Raw genomic sequence first — 21,783 nt, 5'->3', positions numbered from 1 at the left:
GGTCTCGTCCAAAACTGCCCACCGGTCATCATCACACCGCGATCTGATTACAGACCATGTCAAAAACAGTATCCGCTGAAGCAGGAAGCGATCGATGGCATAACTCCCGTGTTTGAAGCTTATTTGAATGTGGGAATTATGGTCCCCTGTCCTGATTCACCGGTCAGGACCCCTATTTTTCCTGTGAAAAAAGCACGAACCCCTCCTGACCCAGACACATGGCGGTTTGTTCAAGACCTACAGGTGGTGAACAAAGCCGTGGTTCCACGTGTACCCACGGTCCCAAATCCACACACGATTTTATCTCAAATTCCGCCTTCTGCGTCTCACTTCTCTGTCACTGACCTCTCGAACGCGTTCACATCTGTTCCCGTGCATGCAGATAGCCAGTATTGGTTCGCGTTTCAGTTCAAAAACAAAATGTACACATGGACATGCATGCCACAGGGGTATTGTGAGGCCCCAACCATTTACAGTTCTATTTTGGCCGACTCGCTGTCCCACCTTGACCTCCCACCAGGTGTTGCTCCTTTACAATATGTTGATGACCTTCTCCTTTGTTGTCCTTCTTCACAGGCTTGTGTCTTTTGTTTCACCTGGGGCAGCTGATGGACGACCTTGTCTGCCCAAACATTTCTTCCCTTGGTTTGCTAAACTGACACATGGCGTAGATTATGTGTCTAAGGGAGGAATGTTAGATGCTATTGCACAGCACTGGTTTACAGAGGGGCTTACAGTGGTTGCAGAGAAATTTTGCAAGAAATGTTTTATCTGTGCTGCCCATAACACGGCAAAGTCTTTCCCTTGTCACTCAGCAGGTCATGACCAACCGAACCTCCCGTTTGACCACCTTATGATGGACTTCATGGAACTGTCCCCAGCTGAGGGTAAAAAGTATTGTCTGGTGATGGTAGACATGTGGTCAAAATGGGTTGAATGTTTTCCAGCAAAACATGTAGACAGCTCTGCAGTGGCTAAAGCTTTGATAACTGAAATTTTGCCTTGTTGGGGGATCCCAAAGAGGATCTCATCAGACAATGGGTCCCACTTTGTGAACACAGCACTAACTGAGTTAGGGAAAATGCTACGTTTTGATCTCAAAACACACTTTGCATACCATCCACAATCAGGGGGGGCTGTTGAAAGGATAAATAGCACCCTAAAATCAAAACTGGCTAAATGCTGTGAGGAAACAGGGCTTAACTGGGTCAAGGCCCTACCTCTGGTTCTCATGCAAATGAGAATGAGACGTAGGAGTCGAAGTGGGCTGAGTCCTTTTGAGATTATGTTTGGGAGACCCCCATATACAGGTCTCCAGGCCCCCCAACCAAGCACCGGATTGACATCATTGTTGGAGCATGACATGTTGTCTTATTGCAAAAAACTCTCCTCTGAATTATCTCAAGTACAGGTACTGGTGAGTTCAGCATTACCGGTTCTTGCAGAAGGGCCGCTTCACCCGCTGCAGCCGGGGGATTGGATCCTGGTCCAGGACTTCTGGAAACAGCGCAGGTGGCGAGGCCCTTCCAGGTGCTCCTGACAATGCACACAGCGGTCAAAGTTGCTGAACGTGCCACGTGGATCCACGCGACCCACTGTAAGTGGTTTCTGGGAGAACCGCCGACTGCTGCAGCCGAGGACGGGCCAGATCGTTGATCGACAGCGTGGACACCGGAGCTGGACACCCTGCATCACGCACCCACACTCACAAGACTCACTGGTTGAAACCTAGCGGTGGTAACGACCCCAGTGACGTCTCATATACACTTATCCTTTGCCTGGTCGCTGGCGAGTGACTGAGGACCCCCTGCCCCACCCATACACTGATTCAGCGATGACGGAGGTGATAAAAGGGTCAGCTGTCCTCTTCATGTGTTTGTACATATGGTACATGGGCATGTTCTGTCACGTATCTGATCCTTCTTCAACGCATCACACTCCAGTTGTGCCCTGGACTGTTGGAGGACAGCAAGGGACAGAAAAACCTCAGAGACGTCACAGACGTGACCTCCACATCATTAATCACCACGAATATAGTGATAACACGTGGTGGCGAGTGACACGTGACCTGACACGACGTGTCACTAATCAGTCATGCTATGTGTGCAGTTTGATGCCACACAGCTCACACGAAGATACTCTTTTTGCTCCTTATCCTCTCCTGATCAATCACACTTTATTAACAATGATAAAGTGGACAGTGGGAGATTGGCCGAACGTCACATCAACGTACCCCTGGCTGGGGTGGAGACCCAACATGACCTTCGGAAACCCAAGAAATTTCTCTAGAGACAGTATGGTACAGAAAAATGTTTTTTGGCTCAGAAATCTCTCTAATCCTTTTTTCATTCCACAGCTGTGCTTCCATTCCCCAGTCACAGAACACACACATACTAGTCTGGGACACACATCTGGGTGTGATATTCAAACTGTGAAAACAGGACTGATAAATTTACTTTTCCAACAACAGGAACACTCTCCCCTTCTCCATTTATAGTCCTCTACAACCTCACTGCATTACTAGGTACACTATCCCCACTGACACATTATGATGCTAAAACTAATGTTACTACCACATATAATGCCACCGTAGCTCTAACCCCTTCTGATTATGGGTATGGCTGTCCTACAGATATGGTGTGGACGTGTGGTCAACATTCTTATCTGTATCTCCCAGCACGACGGGCAGGTACATGTCACCTCTCTTATTTGGTTCCAGCTATCTCCAAATTGACCATCAGCCCAATAATGTCACCGCCTCACACCCGTGTAAAACGGGATTGGATTTCGTTGGATTTCGTCTCCTAGTAACCATGGTGAGCCACTGGAAAAGTTCTTAACATACACACAGTCCCCCTGCTTAAAAAGCCGCTCTCTTGCATGTTGGTCCCGTCTCACTTTTTGTTCTGCCTGTAATTGGGCAACTTTTGCTCTCACACCTGAATGAAGAAGGTCCAGATGAGATTTTGGCTTTCTCCCCAGCAACATCTCAGCTGGAGGTAAACCTGTGGTCGTGTGTGGAGTAATCCGATACTGGAACAAGAAATGTGCAAGCTTAGTTTCCAGCAAATGTCCTTTCATTTTCCACAGTCCATCCTTCAGTGTCTCAACAACACATTCTGCTAAGCTGTTGGAAGCAGGGTGGTAAGGTGCAGTGTGGATATGTCAGATCCCATTTTTCTCCACAAACTCTCATGCCCGTGGGTGGAAAAGATGCTTCTGAGAACATCAGTGGTAACTGGGGCTGTGATTTTTGACATGTGTGCTTCCAACCACTTTGAATGTGTGTCCATCAGCACCAGAAACATGTGACTCATAAACGGACCAGCAAAATCCAGGTGGAGCCTGGATCATGGACAGATTGGCCACTCCCATGGGTGGAGAGACGCAGGTGCGGGCATCTTCTGGTTACTCTGGCACTGTGAGCATGCCTTTACCTTTTCTTCCACAGCACCGTCCATCCCAGGCCGCCCCACGAATGACCTGGCGAGGCTTTTCATCCTTGACAACCCAGGGTGGGCTTCATGTAGCACCTCCAATGCCTGAGCCCGTCCCGGAAGCGGAATAATCACCCTGGAGCCCCAGAGGATACAGCCATCCAGCACACTAAGCTTCAGCTGACGCTTGACATAGGGCTTGAGCTCCTCTTGCTCAACTGTTACTGGCCAGCCCTGCAACAGCCATGTCTTGACTTGTGACAACACTGGGTCTCTTTCAGTCCACATTTTGATTTGTTTTGCTGCCACAGGCAAGTTAGACAGTCTATCTAACAAAAATACTGTCTCTGGAAGTTGGCTAGTTTGGCTTGGGGACTCTGGGAAGGGAAGATGGCTAAATGCGTCTGGATTTGCATTTTCACTTCCTGCTTTGTACTCTATGCGATAGTGATATGCGGACGATGTTAATGCCCAGTGCTGCACTCTTGCTGACGCCATGGGTGAAATACCTTTGGACTCACTAAACAGACCCATTAAGGGCTTATGGTCTGTAAAAATGGTAAAAGGGCATCCATACAGGTACTGGTGAAACTGTTTCACAGCAAAAACTATAGCTAATCCCTCTTTCTCTAGCTGTGAGTAACCCTTTTCTGCTGATGTGAGAGTGCGAGACATGTACCCAATAAGCTTTTCAGCTCCATCCTCCAGGTGATGTGAAAGGACCGCCCCCACTCCGTAGGGCAATGCATCGCAGGATAAGACAACTTCCTTGTCTGGCTCAAAGTGCATGAGTAGTGGTGCTGAGTGCAACAGTTCTTTTATCTGCTGAAACGCCTTGTCCTGAGCCTGCCGCCACTTCCATGAACAGTCTTTGTGCAGCAGCTGATAGAGGGGGGCAAGCACCGTGGAGAGGTCAGGCCAGAACTTTCCATAATAGTTCATTAAGCACACGAATGACCTGAGCTCTGCCACATTCTTTGGACTCTCTGGGACACTTGGCCAACAGGTGCCTTGCGATCAGCACAATAACACAGTGGGGTACACAGGTATAAACACAAAGATTTCGGGGTGCAGGGTATGAACCATAGTAACACTTTTTCAGTCTGTAACAGGCTGTGTGTGTGTGTGTGTGGGGGGGGGGGGGGGTACTGGATAACAAGGCAAAATGAGAATCCCCAAAAGCTCACATGATTGGGAGAAGAGTCAATGTGTCAGTCAGTGTGTTGGCTGACAGTGCACTTATGATTTCAGTTTTGGCTCTAATTCCCCGTGTGCTTGCAATGCACACAGGGGACTATTGTTTGTCATATTTCTTCTTTTTTTTATTATTCCCTGTGTGCTTGCATGTAATGCAAGGCACAGGGGACTATTGTTCGTCATATTTTTATTCTTTTTATTTTGACTTCTGACTTATACAAAAAACTTTGAAAAAAATGCGGCCCAGACCGTTGGAAATAGACCAAATATGTTATTACAAAAATGTGCAGCCTGGTCTTGAAAGATGTGCTATGGTCTTGACATTCTGATGCACGGATTTCATTAAAATTGCGAAAAACCGGTCAAATTTCTCTTTCCGAAATGAATTGAGCCATTTTCAAGTGGGGTTAGGGTTAAAATTAAATTTTAAGGCTAAAATTATTCTGTCAACGCAGAAATGTTCAGCTTGGCCCAAAGATTATCTGTGTGTTCACATGGTAACGATATCACTTTCGGTTTTTGCACAAAAATGCGAAGAAAAAAAAAAACTATTCATTTTCAATGGGAACGACAAAGAAGTTGTCTGTTTTCTGACCACTACTGCTTCGCCATAGTTTCACCTAGAGACTTCATTTAAACTTTAAAATGCAGACATTTTGTCATCTCTCCAAAAATGTCTGTGGTATGAGGATGGGGTATACGGTTTTCAATAGGTGAGTCTTCAAAAATCCCTGTGTTTAGTGAAAATCTGATCTGCTAGAGTGGGTGATGCAATCACCTAGAGCAGGCATGTCCAAAGTCCGGCCCGGGGGCCAATCACGGCCCACGGTCAGATTTTATATGGCCCACAGCTTGGGTTTTAGAATGCATTATTTATGGCCCACTTGGACTGTTGAACCGAGTACATGAATCATAAAAGGTTCAAAATGCAGTTTCTCCTTTCACCTCATGGTGGCAGCACCACTCTAACTCTATCTGGCTCTGTGACTTTGCCGTGAACCCTTTTCGCTAATTTCTAACCATGGCGCCTGTAAAAAAAAAAAAAAAAACGAAGTTGACAGTGAGGGCCACCGCTTCCAGGAGAGATGGGAATTACAATTTTTTTTCACTGAAAATCGAGGCGATTGTGTTTGCCTAATTTGTCAAGAGACTGTTACCTTGTTTAAGGAATTCAATGTAAAAGAGATACTAGCAGACAAAACATGCTAACGCATACGACAAGCTAGCAGGGAGTGAGCGCTCTGAAAAAGTGAAGCAAATTCAAGCTGCTTTAAACTCACAACAGTGACTCTTCATGTGAACCTGTGAGTTCAATGAATTCACCACCAAGGCAGGCTACCAAGTTGCCAGGTTAGTTGCCTATAACTGCTGGTGTTATGTACTTGTAGATGTGACACAAAATATTACTTTCTGAATGATTTTGTGAAAGACAAGAATAAGAGTCGTATGTTTTCATCTTAAATGTTAACAGACTTTGCATTACTGAGTAAAATATGAGTAATGATTACTCATATAAGTCATGTTTAAAATGAATGTGGGGTTAAGATTTTTATCAACTTCTTGGACGTTTAAGATACTCTATACAGTTTGTTCTATGTTATCTGACTCCAGATGTGAAAGGAAGGCAGAAATGTTTGTTTTTTTTTTTTTTTTAATTTGTTCACACCTGAGTGGCTTAGATTTGGTTACATTGCCATTTAAAAAAATGATATTGTGACAATGAAAATAAAATTGTTGTAGAACAGCGCTTTTATATGTAATTTTTACTGTTTAAAAAACGTCCGAAGGGACCACCGGCCCCTGGCAATGTCCACATTATCAGATCTGGGCCTCTTTAAAAAAAGTTTGGACACCCCTGACCTAGAGTGAAGGAGCAGCGAAAATTCACCTGAAAATTTTCTGAACAACTCACCCTCCTGGCCAAACAATACATAGGAGGTGAATGATCTTTTCCAAAAATGTAGCCACGGTTCCTGGGCTTCATATGAACCCATGTTTGAAGACCTAGATCTTTCTAAAGTGAAATGGCAGACAGTAGTTTAGGGGCAAATCCCTCCTCGGCTCCTATTCAAAGCATTACAAATTACTGCTTAACAGATCGCTGTGCTCCTAGCGAGTTGACTGTTTTTACACTGCCATAACTCAGTCATTTCTCACAGTACGAACAAAAAAATACATCTGTATGTTCCCCAGGTCTGTCTGCCACTCACGATCATGTTAGTTTTCAACTATCATTTACGGTTTTCCCGTAATTAGCAGCTGTTCGGGACCTTTTTCACACTGTTTCAGTGCTTGTGTCTTTCTCCTCATTGCCTGCACTGCTCGTTGTCATGGTAATGGTACATGTGGTCTGTGTGGCACACCTGAAGACACTTAAGATAATTAAGGCTCCACAAAAACAGATACACTAATACAGATACAGTAAAATTACAAATAAATCTAAATAATAAATAATGAATGCAATAAGAATAAATATCCATCCATCCATTCTCTTCCACTTATCCGGGGCCGGGTCGCGGGGGTAACAGTCTAAGCAGGGATGCCCAGACTTCTCTCTCCCCAGACACCTCCTCCAGCTCTTCCGGGGGGATCCCGAGGCGTTCCCAGGCCAGCCGAGAGACATAGTCTCTCCAGCGTGTCCTGGGTCTTCCCCGAGGTCTCCTCCCGGTGGGACATGCCCGGAACACCTCCCCAGGGAGGCATCCGGGAGGCATCCGAAACAGATGCCCGAGCCACCTCAGCTGGCCCCTCTCGACGCGGAGGAGCAGCGGCTCTACTCCGAGCTCCTCTCTGGTGACTGAGCTCCTCACCCTATCCCTAAGGGTGAGCCCAGCCACCCGACGGAGGAAACTCATTTCGACCGCTTGTATCCGGGATCTTGTCCTTTCGGTCATGACCCAAAGCTCATGACCATAGGTGAGGGTAGGAACGTAGATTGACCAGTAAATCGAGAGCTTCGCCTCTCGGCTCAGCTCCTTCTTTACCACAACCGACCGGTACAGCGACTGCATCACTGCAGACGCTGCACCGATCCGTCTGTCAATCTCACGCTCCATCCTTCCCTCACTCGTGAACAAGACCCCGAGATACTTAAACTCCTCCACTTGGGGCAAAGACTCCCCACCGACCCGGAGAGGGCAAACCACCTTTTTCCGGTCGAGAACCATGGCCTCGGATTTGGAGGTGCTGATCCTCATCCTGCTCGCTTCACACTCGGCTGCAAACCGCCCCAGTGCACGCTGAAGGTCCAGGTTCGATGAGGCCAACAGGACAACATCATCTGCAAAAAGCAGAGATGAAATCCTGTGGTCGACAAACCGGACCCCCTCCGGCTCTTGGCTGCGCCTAGAAATTCTGTCCATAAAAATTATGAACAGAACCGGTGACAAAGGGCAGCCCTGCCGGAGTCCAACATGCACCTGGAACAGGTCTGACTTACTGCCGGCAATTCGAACCAGGCTCCTGCTTCGGTCATACAAGGACCGGACTGCCCTTAGCAAAGGGCCCCGGACCCCATACTCCCGAAGCACCCCCCACAAGATACCACGAGGGACACGGTCGAACGCCTTCTCCAGATCCACAAAACACATGTGGACTGGTTGGGCGAACTCCCATGAACCCTCGAGCACCCGATGGAGAGTATAGAGCTGGTCCAGCGTTCCACGACCAGGACGAAAACCGCATTGTTCCTCCTGGATCCGAGGTTCGACTATCGGTCGGATCCTCCTCTCCAGTACCCTGGAATAGACTTTCCCCGGGAGGCTGAGGAGTGTGATCCCCCTATAGTTGGAGCACATCCTCCGGTCCCCTTTCTTAAAAAGGGGAACCACCACCCCGGTCTGCCAATCCAGAGGTACTGTCCCCGACCGCCACGTGATGTTACAATAAATTTAATTTGTTAGAATAAATATAAAAAAATATATTTATAATTAAGCTCAAAAACTTCTAAATTCTCTATATGAAATGAGTGAGCTCACCTGGGATCACATACACAGACACATGGAACTATTCAATTAAAGGAGCCTATTTAAACACTGCTTTAACAGGATTGACACAGACTGTGGGAGGGGCCTCTCATCTGAATACAGGTCTACAGAAAGTCTGTGGTGACGTCAGTCCACAAACACTGGCACATAGATTCACATATGAAGTGAATGGGACATATTTCTTGCTTTTACATTGCACAAGTCCACCGATCCAGCAACAGGCAAGCACACGGGTTACATTTCCTTCAGGAAATGTATGGAAATCTAGTTACTGTTTTATAATCTTATTTTTACAACTGCATTGAACCGACCCTAACAACACAAAGGTCATAATGTCAACAAGAGCATTTCACAATTTAGTGAAAACATTTTTTTTTTTAAATTATTATTTTGTTAAAATAGAGATTCCTGACAAAGTCAAAAAGCCTTGATGCAATACACAAATTTTATGTGGTTCATTTATGCATTTAAAACCTAAAATGGGTTGGTGCCAACCCAAACACAAGAGGAAGGTTAAACTCAAACTGGCAGAATCTCAGTCCTAATGTTGTTGGATCTCAGTGCTGCATTTGACCACAGTACATTGCTGGACTGACTGGAAAACTGGGTGGGACTCTCTGGCACAGTACTAGACTGGTTTGCATTTTATCTGAAAGATAGGGACTATTTCGTGTCAGTAGGTAATTTTTAAATCTAAACAGAGAAAAATAAAATTTGGAGCTCCCCAAGGCTCCATCCTGGGACCTCTATCATTTAATATCTACATGCTTCCATTGACTCAGATCATAAGACACAATAAAATAAGATATCATAATTATACTGATGAACACAGCTTTATCCCTGTGTCATCAGGTTACCATGGTCTCAGGCAAGTCCTGGGTAAATGTATAGAGCAAATAAATGAATGGGCGAGCCACAATTTCCTTTAGCTAAACATGAACAAAACAGGTAGTTGTTTTTGGACCAAAAGACAAGCGATCAAAAGTCAGCACAGAGCTCCAATTATTACAACTGAAAACCAGCTGTCAGGCCAGAAATCTGGCTGTAGTCATGGACTCAGACCTGAACTTTCAAAACCACATTAGGACCATTACAAAGACACTTTACTACCACCTGAAGATAATCTCTTGGATTAAAGGATTTATGTCTCAGCTGGACCTGGAAAAAACTGTTTCATGCATTTTTCTTAAATTAATTAGATTATTGTAAGTGTCTTTACAGGTCTGACTAAAATGTCCAAACAACTGCAGCTGATCCAAACTGCTGCTGCTGGAGACCTCACTACAACCAAAAAAGTTGACCTCATCACACCAGCTCTGAGGCCTTTACGCTGGCTTCCTGTCTCTCAGCTGATAGACTTTAACATACTTTTGTTAGTTTATAAAGGTCTGAATGGTTTGGTTCCCAAATACATCAGTGACCTTCCTTTACCGTATGAACCATCCAGACCACTCAGATCCTCTGGCACAGATTTGCTCTTGGCCCCCAGAGTCAGAACGAAACAGGGAGAAGCAACTTGTAGTTTTTATACTCCACACATCTGGAACAAACTACCAGAAAACTATAGGTCTGCTGAAACTCTCAGTTCTTTTAAGTCAAGGTTATAGACTCATTTGTTTACAGCTGCCTTTGATTAGAATAATTTTTCCAGTTCTAATACCTGCACTGCAACTGACAATTTTAACTGTCTTGATTGATTTAACATTAAATTCTTAATTTTAGTCAAGACTGTTTTTAGCTTTTGTTTTAACAATTTCTTACTCCTGTTTTAATTTCCTTCTTTATTTTTTTTAATGTTTTTCTGCACTTTCCCTTTGTTTAATGTTTTATTCTCTATGATTTTAATGTAATTTTATGCCTTTGTAAAGCACTTTGAATTGCCTTGTGTATGAATGATGCTACATAAATAAATTTGCCTTGCCTTGCCTGTGTAGTTTGTTCAGGCATGCCCATCATTCTTTAATTTCACTTTTACTTTTCAAACTAATGTGGTGTGTGTTGGGGGCTGAATGGAAAGCCAGTGCTTACCGTAAAGCAGCTGGTCATGTAGTTGAAGACAGTGGCCTTCAGTTCAAAGTGTTCCCCTCGGATGATAGAGTAGGGAAGGCTGAGCTCCAGGAAGAAGGGTTGGAAGATGGAGAACTCTTTACGAGGAGCCAAACCAAAGCCCTGGGGAGACAAACAGAAAGCCTCTGTCTCCCAGGTGGTGATGGTGTCTGGAGCAGTGAGGGACATATCCTGTGTTCCAGACACTCTGGATCAACATGGAAACAGAACCACATAGAAATGATCAGAGGTGAAGTGCATACATTGTACAAGTACTTAAAGAAGACTGGTAAAATTAGAGATACCAGTTCAACTACTTTTCATCTTGGCCACGAGTTTCAGCAGCTCTCATTTGTGATTTCCATAGACACGCTAACAATTAGCATTTACAGATTAATTTAAGATTTATGTCTTTTTATCCAGCAACAAAGGTTCACATCAGAGATATTTTATACTACTCATTCTTACAACAACTGAACATAAAATACTCACAGGCAAATGTTTTTGGGGCCATACAAACAGAGTGAAAGAAACATATCTGTTAGTTCCTTCTTATGTCTGAACTGGCTACGGTAACACCGCAAGTACAAAACATATGTGCAATTTTTCCGACCACTAGAGGGCCCCCTTTGCTTGCTTTTAACAACTGAACATCAGATATTATTGGGCTTATTAGTATTAGTACTTATTAGTGGGCTTAAGGCTCCTGTCAATCACTCACAACCAGAAATAAACTGGTGGGGACATAAACATGGAGAAAAGTATTGGTCTTTTACATGGACATTTTCATTTTAAATGTCTTCAGATGGTGGGGTTGATAAGGCCAAAGTTGTTTGTAAGCACTGCAATGTGGAATTATTTTTTTATCACCGGAGTACTTCGAGTCTGAAATACCACTTAAAGGCAATACATGCTGTTGATGCCAGCAACCCCCCCCCCCCCCCCCACATATAACTATGTGATTAATCGTGATTAATCGCAGAAATCCACACGATTAATTGCGATTTTAATCGCTGCCCAGCACTAGAATTTTTGTCTACATTTATCTTTCCTTGGTGATTTGCCACCATTTATTACAATATTATATTAACTCTGTATTGTGAAGTGAAAATCAGCTATTTTGTGATATTTGTTCTGCTGATCACATAGATGTTCATAAAAGCTCAGGGTAATCCAAAGGTTATTTTGCAACAACAGAAGACTGAAGACAATAGCAAAATATATTATTAACTAAATATAAAAACAAGCATCTTCATCCACTGTCATTTGTCAAACTACATGGGTTTTACTAGTGAATCAGTGTTGCAAAAGCTGATGGTGTTTCCACATTCACTATAGAGCTTCTGATCACCCAAATGGGTTCTACCTGATAATGATGAAAAGATGAATTAATTACATGTATTGATAGGATTAGTGGGTCAACAGTTATTAAACATTTTAGATCAGTAGATGCTTTTGATCACTGGTGGTTTAGGTCTTTGAGAATTAATTCTGTCTTCATTTTCTTCTCATTGCATCATTTCTTCTTACATCTTCTGCATGATTTTATCCTTTTAGGGTACTTAAGTTGATTTCATGTGTGATATGTTGTAATAATAATAATAATAATAATAATAATAATAATAATAATAATAATAATAATAATAATAATAATAACAGATTTTATTTATAGACGCCTTTCAGGACACTCAAGCTCACCGTACAAAGTTGTTAAAATAAATAAAACACAATTGAAATTACACACATACATATATAAAACACATAGGTACGAATGGCAGCAGATAATAGTGAAATTATGGAATACAGTAGGCCTGTCTGAATAAATAAGTCTTAAACTGGGATTTGAAGGTGGTAACAGAGTTTGAATTTTTTATGTGTTCCCGGGAGGGCATTCCAGAGGCGGGGGGCTGAGCAGCTGAAAGCTCTGGACCCCATGGTGGTCAAGCGGGCAGGTGGGAGAGTTAGTTGGATGGATGAAGACGACCTAAGAGTGCGGCTGGGAATATTTATGTGGAGGAGATTAGTGAGGTACTGAGGGGCGAGGTGGTTTATAGCCTTGAAGGTGAGAAGAAGGATTTTACAGATTACAGATTTTACAGATTACAGATTTCTTTATTGTCATTTGACAGCATAGTGTACATACAGCACAGAGTACATCAAACGAGATTTCGATCAATGAAGAGTGAGTGAAATGGCAATTTCTTTTGATAAATGGGTGTAGGCCTGGGAGATTGACAACTGATTCAAATTTGAGCCAAATGGGTGTTCGTATGTCCAAACTGAAGCAATATTATTAAAGGTAAAATTGTAGGGGGCGCTATACCGCCAAATTTCAAATTTTTCTGATGAATGGGTGTCGACCTGGGAGATAGAAGTCTGAGTCAAATTTGAGCCAAATGGGTTTGCGTATGTCCGAGCTGAAGCAATTTTTGTAAAGGTAAATTTTCAAAAAAACTTCACAAAGATGCTCCACTTCTCTACATACTGTACACCAATTTTGAGCTCATTCGGCCAAACACCCAAGGAGGAGATAGTGTTTTCGCTGACGTCAAATTTTAACTGACTCAGCATTGTGGAAATTTCAATCCAACATGGCAGACTTGTGGTTTGTTTAGGGGCACGGCCATAATGATATTTTTTGTATGTCTCCTCAAACAAATCCGTGTACCGATTTTCATGGCTTTATGACAAACTTTATGTTGGATGTGGTCTTATTGGCGTAATGTATTTTCATTTTTCAAGGAGGCGCTGTCGCAGCATTTCTTTACCAACATCTATGAAACCTATATGTATATGCAATTTCTCGCACTTCTGAATTTTGGGCAAAATTTGGTGAGTTTTCGTAAATATTCAGGGGATCATTTGAGCTCAAAGAGCATGGAGAAGGAAAAATAAAAAATTATAAATAATAAAAATAATAATAATCTGAGCAAGAACAATATATCTGTTTTCATGGCAACCACGTATTTGACTTTATTTGAAAGCTCTGAAGGTCCCGCACGTCTCCGTGGGGTCCAATGTAACGTGCCGTGCACTTACACACACGTGACTGACCCCGACTGGGCGTATACCATTGACTCCCATTCATTCCAAGCAGGTGTAAATATGGTTTGTGTACATGACGTGTACATGTTTGGAAAGGTCTCACTGCCGTGAATGTGAATATGAGTGAGAGTGGCGAAAGGCGACCGCATCACTGGCAATTTCGTCCCCGTGCACCCACTGCAGTCTCAATAGGACTTGCGCCGGCAGTACTCGGCTCGGGCCTAATAAAAAAAAAAAAAAAATAATAATAATAATCTAAGCAGGGACAATATAGCCGTTTCCGTGGCAACCACGTATTTGGCTTTATTTGAAAGCTCTCGAGGTCCCCTACATCTCCATGGGGTCAGATATCACGTGCCGTGCACTTAAACACACATGACTGACCCCGACTGGGCATGGCCCATTGACTCCCATTCAGTCCAAGCAGGTGTAAATATGCGGTTTGTGTACATGACATGTACATGTTTGGAAAGGTCTCACTGTCGTGAATGTGAATATGAGTGAGAGTGGCGACAGTGTTGAAAGGCGATTGCATCACTGGCAATTTCGTCCCCATGCACCCACTGCAGTCTCAATAGTACTTGCGCCGGCAGTACTCGGCTCGGGCCTAATAAAAATAAAAAAATAATAATAACAATAATCTAAGCAGGGACAATATAGCCGTTTCCGTGGCAACCATGTATTTAGCTTTATTTGAAAGCTCTCAAGGTCCCCCACATGTCTGTGGGGTCCAGTGTCTCATGCCGTGCACTTACACACACATGACTGACCCCGACTGGGCGTGGCCCATTGACTCCCATTCATTCCAAGCAGGTGTAAATATGTGGTTTGTGTACATGACATGTACATGTTCGGAAAGGCCTCACTGTCATGAATGTGAATATGTGTGAGAGTGGTGAAAGTGGCAAAAGGCGACTGCGCCACTGGCAATTTCGTCCCCATGCGGCCGTGGCTCAGATGGTGGAGTGGGTCATCCAATAACCGAAGGGTTGGCAGTTCGAATCCTGCTCAGTCCCAGCCATGTGCTGTTGTGTCCTTGGGCAAGACACTTCACCCTGCTTGCCTCCAGCGTTGCTACTCACACTGGTGTATGAATGTTTGGTGGTAGTCGAAGGGGCCGTAGGTGCAAATTGGCAGCCATGCCTCTGTCAGTCTGCCCAAGGGCAGCTGTGGCTACAGATGTAGTTTACCACCACCAGAGGGAGAATGAATGAATAATGAATCCACTGTACGCGCTTTGAGTATGCATTCAATGCTATATAAATCTAATCCATTATTATTATTATTATTATTATTATTATTATTATTATTATTATTATTATTATTATTATTCATGCTCCCACTGCAGACTCAATAGGCCCTGTGCCAGCGTTACTCGGCTCGGTAGGGGGCTCTATTGAAGCAAATTTCAATTTCTTCTGGTGAATGGGTGTAGGCCTGGGAGATTGACAATTGACTCAAATTTGGGGCAAATCAGTGTCCGTATGTCCGAACTGAACAAATTTTTGTATAAGTAAATCTGTAGGGGATACTATGGAGCCAAAATTCAATTTATTCCATTGAATGGGTGTAGGCCTGCGAGATGTACCACTGAGTCAAATTTGAGGTAAATCGGTGTTCATATGTCCAAACTGATGCAATTTTCGTAAAGGTAAATTTGTAGGGGGTGCTATAGAGCGAAATGGCAATTTCTTTTGATAAATAGATGTAGGCCTGGGAGATATACAACTGATTTAAATTTGAGCCACATTGGTGTTTGTATGTCCAAACTGAGGCAATTTTCATAAAGGTAAAGCTGTAGGGGGTGCTATATCACCAAATTTCAAATTTTTCTGACCAAGTTAAACATTTGGGAGGGAAGAATTCACTCAGATGGTACAACTGATGGTACAACAAAATCTACTGCAATGGAGGGGCTGCGCTGTCAGGTAGATGGAGAATGAATTCATAGTTGGAGAATGAACGCAAGAGGAAGATTAGAGATTTTTCCCATCCAACCAGCCCGAAGTCCAGATTGACATAAATCGGCTCATCAGGAATCCTCCCGAATCTCCCGATTAGCCACTTTGTCACTGAATGATACAAAATAAAAGTAACTGATATTAAACATCATTGATGTTTGCATCCGGTTCCGGTTGAGTGAACGCTGGCGCGACTTGCTGCTCTCCGGTAATATTTAAATGTTTTTAATTGATTAGATGTTTTATCATCTCCTTTTGGCTGTGCAATTGCTCTCACTCAAGAGATTTTATTTACTTTTGGAGTCTGAGTCGGATCCTCGGCCTGGCTGCCGCTCTTATACGGGTCTGTGCCAACTAGCATCAGCCCGTTTGCAGTAGCTCACCTGTCCTGCCCCAGCTATCTACCCTTGCCTGGCTCTGCTCGCCTCGTTGCCTGGGTCATTCAGGTCCCCGTCGGAAATGTGGACTGACAGTATACGGACTCTCCTGTCCCTGGCTCACCAGCCCATTAAAGGTCTGCTGCAGTACTCTGCTGCTGAGCTCCTCCGGCTGCGCTTCCACCTGTCTGAGCCTCCGCCGACTGCACTACACCACCTCCCGGACATCGTTTACCCGCCACGCCGGAGATACATCCACCGCGGGTCCCGTCGATGGTTCCGGGCGGACTCCTCGGGGGCAATCCAGTCTATCTGGTCCGACTTTCATCGCTCTACACGTCACACCGGCCGTGTTGTTGACCACAGTCTGTTAGCCAGCCTAGCTTGGTCGGCTAACACCACAGTCACCTGTGACAACACCGCCGTCTGCTTCGGTCTGCTGAACATCCGTTCACTCACAAACAAGGGGCAGCTCGTCCAGGATCTCCTCACAGACCGTAAGTTTGACTTTCTTTGCCTAACTGAAACTTGGCAACAGCCGGGCGATTTCTCCCAGCTCAACAGCTCTACTGCACCGGGGTTTGTTTACACCTGTCAATCTCGCGGCACCGGCCGGGGAGGCGGTCTCACGATATTATATTGCGAGAAGTGGAACGTGTCGCCTGTGTCTGTTCCTGCATCCACCTCTTTTGAATGCATCGCATGTCATCTGTCTGGACCAACTCCCACCGCAGTTGCAGCTGTCTACTGTCCCCCTAAACCAAACAATAATTTCTTAAATGACTTTGCTGCTGTTCTCACCCATCTATCCACTCTCTCACCAAACACAATACTACTGGGAGATTTCAACATACACATGGACAATACCAATAACCTTCTCACCAGAGACTTTACATCCTGTCTAGAGAGCTTTGGATTTCAGCAGCATACCCACGTTCCTACACATTCTAAAGGACACATTTTGGACTTAATCTGTTGCTCTGGTGTCACCCCTCTGGACTGTGCAGCAGATGAACTTCCCATCTCTGACCACTTTCTCCTCTCATTCAATGTAAAACTCACACTATCCATCACTAAGCTTCCCCGTATCATCACATTCCGTAAAATCAGGGACATTAACATTGACTCTCTCTCATCTGGTATCGACTCCCTCATGAACACTGTCCATCCATCCAACCCTGAAGATCTGGTTTCATATTACAACACAAGTCTCCACAGCATCCTTGACTCCCTCGCTCCACTAAAAACCAGATCTGTCTCCTTTTCTGTCTCTGCTCCCTGGTTTACACCTGAACTTCGGCACATGAAAGCTGAAGGTCGACGACTTGAGCAGCTCTTCAGAAAAACTGGACTGGCTGTTCATAAGGAAATGTATACAAACCATATTAAGCATTACAAGGTCTGCACTGCCAAATCCAAATCCAACTACTACACCAATATAATCTGTTCAAATGAAGGTAACACCAAGTCACTGTTCTCACTGCTCAACAATATCACTAAACCCCCGGATTCTTTACCCTCTCACCTGCACACAACCACATTCTGTAATTCACTCATCTCCTTTTTTATCAGCAAAATCCTGAAGATCCATCTCAACCTTGGTTCAAACTCCTCCACCGTCACATCTGAACCTCATCCACCCACACACTCACTATCCTCCTTTGACCTCCCCTCCCTTGATGAAATATCAGAACTTATTCATAAGTCCAAGCCATCCACCTGTCAGCTGGACCCCCTTCCCCACAGTCCTGGTGAAAGCATGCCTTCCTTCTCTGGCCCCCTCTATCACTGCAATCATTCACTCTTCTCTCACCACTGGAACTGTTCCTGCATCCTTCAAAACCGCTGCAATAACCCGAATTCTGAAAAAACCTGGTGCAGATCCAACTGACTTCAATAACTTCCGCCCTATTTCCAATCTACCCTTCATTTCCAAAATTCTTGAGAAAACACTAGCTATTCAACTTCACTCCCATTTATCTCACAATAATCTGTATGAACAGTTCCAGTCTGGTTTCCGCCCCCTTCACAGTACAGAAACAGCACTCATAAAAATGACCAACGACCTACTCATGGCAGCAGATTCTGGTTTACTTACCATCCTCATCCTCCTTGACCTGAGCGCAGCCTTTTGACACCATCTGTCACAACACCCTTCTCAATAGATTATCTTCCATTGGCATCATCCACACTCCATTAGACTGGTTTAAATCATACCTCTCCGGCCGCACTCAGTTTATCCAGATCAAATCCGTCACATCCTTCCATTTCACCGTCACTTCAGGTGTGCCCCAGGGATCTGTACTGGGGCCCCTCCTCTTTATCATTTACCACCTTCCCCTTGGCAATATTTTCCGGAAATACAATATCAATTTTCACTGTTATGCGGATGACACCCAGCTCTACCTCACCTGCAAACCCACCTCCACCCTCCCACCATCCTCCCTCACTGACTGCTTGGCAGACATAAAATCCTGGTTCGCTTCCAATTTTCTCAAACTAAACAGTGACAAAACCGAGGTTCTCCTCGTTGGCTCAAAATCCACTTTATCCAAAACCAATAGTTTTTCTCTCACCATTGACAACTCCATGGTCTCCCCTTCCCCAGAGGTTAAGAGTCTGGGTGTCATCCTCAACAGTACTCTATCTTTTCAATCTCACATCAATAACATCACGCGGTCTGCATACTTCCACCTACGTAATATTAACCGCCTCTGCCCCTCCCTCACCCCCCATACCACTGCTATCCTTGTTCACAGCCTTGTCACTTCTCATCTGGATTACTGTAACTCTCTCCTCTTTGGTTTCCCACACAAATCCCTCCATAAACTTCAATTGGTTCAGAACTCTGCTGCTCGCATCATCACCAGGACCCCCTCCACTCACCACATCACTCCTGTCCTCCAACAGCTTTACTGGCTCCTACTTAAGTTCCGGATTGAATTTAAAATCCTTCTAATGACATTTAAGGCCATCCATAACATCGCCCCTCCATATCTGTCTGACTTCCTTAATGTTGCCACTCCCTCTCGTACCCTCAGATCATCCTCCTCCATCCACCTCACTGTTCCCTCTGCCTGTCTCACCACCATGGGGAACAAAGCATTCAGCCGCTCTGCTCCCCAACTCTGGAACTCCTTGCCACCGGATCTCAGAAACACCAGTTCACTTCCTCTTTTCAAATCCAGACTCAAAACCCATCTGTTTAGGACCTCTTTCTCTTTGTGAACACAATTGCACTGTCCAAATTTTTAACCTGCCTTTTATTTTTACTTTGTTTTATTGCTTGTTTTAAACTCTCCTGTTTTACTGTACGGTGTCCTTGAGTGCCAAGAAAGGCGCCTATAAATAAAATGTATTATTATTATTATAACACAAATGTTTGTGTTTACATGCTTACTAATACTCAGATCATTATCTGATTTCTAGAGTTATCAGATTATTCAAGGGAGCACGTAAACAGCATAATCTGTTTTATCAGATAACAGCAGTAGAAAATCAGATTAACACACTTGGATTTCTCCCCAATATTCCAGTGTCTTCATGCATATATATTTGTTAATCTGATTTATTTCATTCTTTTACATCTGCGCATGTGTAAAATAGTAGAAAATGGAAGTGATGCAGATAAACATGAGCAGAAGACAATAATAGGAAGTCTGAGTCTACCATCACTATGTACGTACTGATAGGTCTAATCCAAGGTTTTTTGATGATCATATTTCTGAAGTGTATGTAAGTGCGTCAGGTCTGATTATTACAATTGTCTGATTAATCATAGTTATCAGATTTTTATGGTCATGTAAATGGACTGAGTAAAAATATAGTCAGTAAAGGTAATACATTTCCACAAAAAAAGGGCACAGATACTTGAAATGAAATAGTTGTACTTTGTTTCTACCCAGCTCTGGAGATGTTTTTAAAGAAAAGTATTTCACTGTATAAATAAACTCACCCAACTTCCACCAAGTCCCATATCCAAGTTTCAGGGAAGAAAGAGCGGGCCGTCTCTATTGGTGGTGCTGGAGCTCCTCCTAAGCCTGGACTAACTGCATTAACCAACTGCACTGTATCCATTCTGGCGATCATAGGAGGACCTGAACAACAGAAAAAAAAACACATACTCACATACAAATACTCTGGGCTGAAAGGACACTGTGAACTGTTTACAGGCCAGTAAATGTGTCTCTAAATTAAGTAAAGATTGTCACCATAATTGTGGCCCTGGTAGTATTTTCTTCCCATAAATTTGAGGCAGTTTGGCACTCGGATGAACAAATTTGTTGCCATCTTCAGCCCCACATTCTAGGTTATCCAAGAACATACATTAGTGACAAATACAGGGTGGGGAAGCAAAATTTACAATATTTTGAGGCAGGGATTGAAAGACAGTGTATGACCAATTAGTTTATTGAAAGTCATGAGAATTTATTTGCCACAAGAAAATTGACGTAATAGAAAATGTTTTTATTCTATGTCTCCTCCTTCTTTCTCAATAACTGCCTTCACACACTTCCTGAAACTTGCACAAATGTTCCTCAAATATTTGGGTGACAACTTCTCCCATTCTTCTTTAATAGTATCTTCCAGACTTTCTCATAATAGTTTTGATCATAGTCATTCTCTTCTTTACATTATAAACAGTCTTTATGGACACTCCAACTATTTTTGAAATCTCCTTTGGTGTGACGAGTGCATTCAGCAAATCACACACTCTTTGACGTTTGCTTTCCTGATTACTCATATGGGCAAAAGTTTCTGAAAAGGTATGGATAATAGTGTTAGGTATGATTATGACATCAATATATGTTTGGTTTCAAAACAACTGACGTAGTGCCTGCTGAGAAAAAACAACTAAATGTTCATTGTAAATTTTGCTTCCCCACCCTGTACATTACACATATAACAACAAAATATTAAATATTATCGACTATCATTGAAATTAACGCATTAGAATTACCTGGAAAACTGTATGAGGGTCATCTCCTTCAGGTTGGTATGGAATGATGTATCTTTTTGGTCTAACAGAAATGCACTCAACCTCATCCACAGCGTCATATGGAACGTGCCATTTCCGATCAAGCAAATCAAATATCTGAAAACAGACATAACTATGCAATGTGATAAACAGTGGTAAAAAACATATTCAGATTATTAATGTCATTAGTCATTTAATGATCTGTTGTGGTACCCTATCTGCATCCAACGTCTTTCCTGGCTCTTTGATGAGGACACTCTTGTCCACAGCGCTGATGCCACACATAGATTGTGGATGACCCGTGACCTGCAGGGTGATCTCCTCCCCTGGGACAGCCGAGGATGGAGAAAAATCCAGCAACACCTGATCAAACACACCGAATACACTGGCCTTTGAGTGATAAGAATATGTATGTATGTGTAAGTATGTATGTATGTATGTATATGCATGCAAATCAGCAATGTGAAAATACCCCATTATAGATAAAATTCTCACTTAAAAATAAAACTACAGAAGGATCTGTAGCAAAATGTTGAAAAACAAAGGAAAAGTACAGGTGCCTCATATTACTGACATTCTTGTATTATTAATAGTAAATCAGTGTTAAAATGTATGTTACTTTTTCTGTGTGAGGTAGAGCTAGTTTAAGTTATTTTCTATTTAACAAAGAGGCTCAGGAGATAAGGCTCAAAAGATAAATCTGAGGACTCATCACATGATTGATTGGGAAAAGAAAGAAGGATAAATAAAGTTCTG

The 21,783-nt window shown here is 43.4% G+C and overlaps 1 protein-coding gene across 1 annotated transcript in view; it reads right to left on the bottom strand.

The window, feature by feature from the left end:
- The window catches only part of LOC115432062 (alpha-2-macroglobulin-like), a 62,336-nt gene that overhangs the window by 28,623 nt on the left and 11,930 nt on the right, over window positions 1-21,783 (bottom strand). The window contains 5 exon segments of the mRNA XM_030152840.1: window positions 10,649-10,874; window positions 20,005-20,146; window positions 20,213-20,354; window positions 21,010-21,144; window positions 21,241-21,390. Coding sequence (XP_030008700.1) covers window positions 10,649-10,874; window positions 20,005-20,146; window positions 20,213-20,354; window positions 21,010-21,144; window positions 21,241-21,390 — 795 coding nt within the window.

This window comes from Sphaeramia orbicularis, chromosome 13 (assembly GCF_902148855.1).
Source record: "Sphaeramia orbicularis chromosome 13, fSphaOr1.1, whole genome shotgun sequence".
Lineage (NCBI taxonomy): Eukaryota > Metazoa > Chordata > Actinopteri > Kurtiformes > Apogonidae > Sphaeramia > Sphaeramia orbicularis.
This window is presented reverse-complemented; position numbering and strand designations above follow the sequence as displayed.